The 3,626-nt window shown below is 37.8% G+C and overlaps 1 protein-coding gene across 1 annotated transcript; it reads left to right on the top strand.

Annotated features, from left to right (window-relative positions):
* The first annotated feature begins 1,584 nt into the window (after nt 1-1,584).
* On the top strand, nt 1,585-2,055 carry LOC125998124 (NADH dehydrogenase [ubiquinone] 1 beta subcomplex subunit 11, mitochondrial-like). Its single transcript, XM_049766399.1, has one exon. It carries the CDS (start codon nt 1,585-1,587, stop codon nt 2,047-2,049), a length of 465 nt encoding a protein of 154 aa, XP_049622356.1. The 3' UTR covers nt 2,050-2,055.
* The last annotated feature ends 1,571 nt before the right edge of the window (nt 2,056-3,626 follow it).

Genomic DNA, 3,626 nt, shown 5'->3' with positions numbered 1-3,626 from the left:
AACATGCAGAATTATTACACAATACCACATTACCTCAGAAGTTCTTTAGAAGCCCGCTTTAAAAAAATATCCCCCTTCTCTCCTTCTGTGGTTGTTGTGAAGATGAGGGTTGTGAATTTTTTTTTTATTGTGGTAACCACACACTCTTGGTTGTGGTGGAAATACAGAGGCAACTTTGTTGTGGTGCCAGGGATCACACACCACAATTCTGCTAGAATCACACTCACACCTGTGGTGGTATTAGGAAATGACTTGTGAGCCCAGTGTGTAAGGTGAGTGCGTTCCAACTGAGCTGTATCCCCAGACGCTTAAACCCATCTTTAATGTAAACCTTTAAGCCCTCTTCCATTCTTAGTATCTGGCAACCACTCATTTGTTTTTCTTCCATATAATTTAAAATTTTCTAGAATTCCATGTAAACAGGGCAACATGAGATACAGCTTTGTGTGTCTGGTTTCTTTCACTTATAATGATGCTTTGAGATTTGTCTTATACTGCTGCGTCTATCATTCGTTTTCTTATTACGATGACTGCGTAGTATTCTATTGTATGTCTCTACCAGTTTATTCATTCAATGTTACTAGTCGTTTGGATGGTTTCCAGTTTGGAACTATAATGAATGATGCTCAATGAATTTTTCTATTCAAGCTAGCACTGTCATGCATTTTCATTTCTCTTACACAAGCACCTAGCCATGTAATTACTATGTCAGTCTATGTGTATATTTGCTTTTGTAAAAAAAAAAAAAATCAAATAACTGTTTTTCAAAGTGGTGCCACCATTTTGCACTTGCATCAGCAATGTAGTTAGCACTGAAGTATTGATTTTTATGATTTTTCATTTTCTGCTTATAACACAATCATTAGCAGATCAAAGCACAGTCTACCAGAGACAGAGACTCACTTTATATAAAGCATTGCTTAAGAGTTTTAGGCCTGGCTGTTAGATTGAGCTAGATCTATTATTGACTTCAACAATATTATTTCTCAAATTCTAGAAAAGTTACTAGATTTGTCTAGTTAACCCTATTTCCCTCATTTGTAAAGTATAAATAGTAATAGTCCTTCTTCGCTTAGGAAAATTATGAAGATTCAATGAGATATATCACTTAAGCACTTATAACAGAATTGATGCATAACAAATGATGAGTATGAATTACTCTTTTAAGTCTAATGCTCTTCTTTCGAATAGCATTTGATCCAGTAGAGTTTAATTATGAGACCTTTAAGTACTATAAATTTGGCTTCTTTGGTTTGTCTTTTGTCTTAATTTGGAACTATAAAGAACCCCAACTTTCCTCCCAGGACTGGGACTTGTAGCCATCCAAATGTCACTGACTTCTCATGCAAGCTAATGAACAGACCTTAACAGAGACTCCATAGAAACACGGAGAGAATTAAAAAAAAAAAAATGTCACAATGGGGAAAAAACAAGTGACTGATGGCTAAAGAAAACAAAATCTAGACTAGGAACCTATTTAATACAGTGAGGGGTGGAGCGAGCACGACCTCACTTGAGCCTACTGCAGTTGCGCAGAGTCGCATTTCCGTCTCCGCCTCCCTCAATTTTGCAGGGCCGTGTGTCATGGCGACTGGGATGTTAAGTTTGGGCCCTCGCCTCCTTTTGGCTGCAACGGCCATGCGAAGACTCCCGGCTGTCTGGGTTCGTTGGAAATCCGGCTCCCCCAGGGCTGTGGTCACCCCAACTGAGGTGGCAGGAAGGAGTGTGCCAGCACCAACTATACATAGTCAGGAGGACCCGGATCCCGAGGGAGAAAACTTCTATGAGAAGAACCCAAATACTCATGGCTATGACAAGGATCCTGTTGTAGACATCTGGAACATGCGAGTAGTCTTCTTCTTTGGCTTCTCCATCGTCCTGGTCTTTGGTACCACATTTCTAGCTTACCTACCTGACTACAGGATGCAGGAGTGGTCCCATCGTGAAGCTGAGAGGCTTGTGAAATACCGAGAAACCAACGGCCTCCCTGTGATGGAATCCAACTACTTTGACGCCAACAAGATCCAGCTGCCAGAGGTTGAAGACTAACTGATTGCCAAGTATGGTTTAGGTAGCAATAACTTCTCCACTCTCTGCTTCTATTATTTAATTAAAAGGACTGAATTATCTAATTATCTAATTAAAAGGACTGAATGCTTTAAAAAAAGAAGAACCACAGGAAGCTGAAATGGCATTTTGTCATTAAAGAAAATATTTGTAATTATTTGGAATATCCAGAAATTCATTTTAAATTCTTTCTAAACTTCTTGACCTCCATTTGAATAATGTTTGCCTGGCCTCTCTCACAGACTTTATTGTGAACATCAAAGAGAAAAACTAACAGTATAGGGGATGGGAATGTGGCCCCATTAGAGTACTTATGTTACATGTGTTTGATTCCTGGCACTATTAGGTCCCCAAGCACTTCTGGGAGTGATCCCTGAGCACCCAGGTTGATATTGTCCCCAAGCACTCCCAGATTTGGAAAATAAAAAAAAAAATGAACATTCTAAATTGTAAAGACTTACAGAAATATTATCTTCTAAAATTTACATAAGCAATGATTTTTGTTTGAAATGATCAGATAATGGCGTCTTTCTAAAAACTTTTTTTTTCTGGTATTACATACAAAAAATTAACCACTAAGTCTGAGAAAGTTCTAACAAAATGAGATCAAAATCAAAGATGTAAGACATTCATATATTTTTATATTGTACTATTGTTTGACATTATTTATTTATTATTTGAGTTTTGGGGCTAAATGATAATGCTCAAAGTTCTTTCCTAAGCTCTGTGTTTAGGGATGATTCCTGATGGTGCTCAGGAGACCAAATAAATGTAGTGTCTAGAATCAGATTTGGTAAGGAAACATCTTACCCTCTATATTCTCTCTTTGGCCCCAGTTTCATTTTTAAGTATTTTGCATTTGTCATTTCATCTTTCTTTTTTAAAAATTAATATCTTTATTTAAACACTGTGATTACAAATATGATTGTACTTGGGTTTCAGTCATGTAAAGAACACCCCCCTGCACCAGAGCAACATTCCCATCACCAATGTCTCAAATCTCCCTCCTCCCCACCCCACCCCACCTGTACTCGAAACAGGCTTTTTACTTCGCTCATTCATTCACATTGTTAGGATAATTGTCAGTGTATTTATTTCACTAACTGCACTCACCACTCTTTGTGGTGAGCTTCATGTTGTGAGCTGGACCTTTCAGCCCTCCTCTCTTTTGTTTCTGAGAATTATTGCAAAAATATCTTTTATTTTTTCTTAAAATCTATTGATGAGTGAGACTATTCTACATCTATCTCTCTCCCTCTGACTTACTTCACTCAGCATAATAGATTCCATGTACATCCATGTATAGGAAAATGTCATGACTTCATTTCTCCTGTCGGCTGCATAATATTCTATTGTGTACATGTACCACAGTTTTTTTTAGCCATTCATCTGTTGAAGGGCATCTTGGTTGTTTCCAGAGGCTGGCTATTGTAAATAGCGCAACAATGATATAGGTGTGAGGAAGGGGTTTTTGTATTGTATTTTGTGTTCCTAGGATATATCCCTAGGAGTGGTATAGCTGAATCATATGGGAGCTAGACATTTATATTAAGAAGACA

The sequence above is a fragment of the Suncus etruscus genome, chromosome 2, assembly GCF_024139225.1.
Source record: "Suncus etruscus isolate mSunEtr1 chromosome 2, mSunEtr1.pri.cur, whole genome shotgun sequence".
Lineage (NCBI taxonomy): Eukaryota > Metazoa > Chordata > Mammalia > Eulipotyphla > Soricidae > Suncus > Suncus etruscus.
Note: the sequence above shows the minus strand (reverse complement) of the source record. Positions and strands in the feature narration are given on the sequence as shown.

Coding starts and splice junctions, on each gene's coding strand:
- LOC125998124 (XM_049766399.1), top strand. CDS start 1,585: ATGGCGACTGGGATGTTAAGTTTGGGCCCTCGCCTCCTTTTGGCTGCA.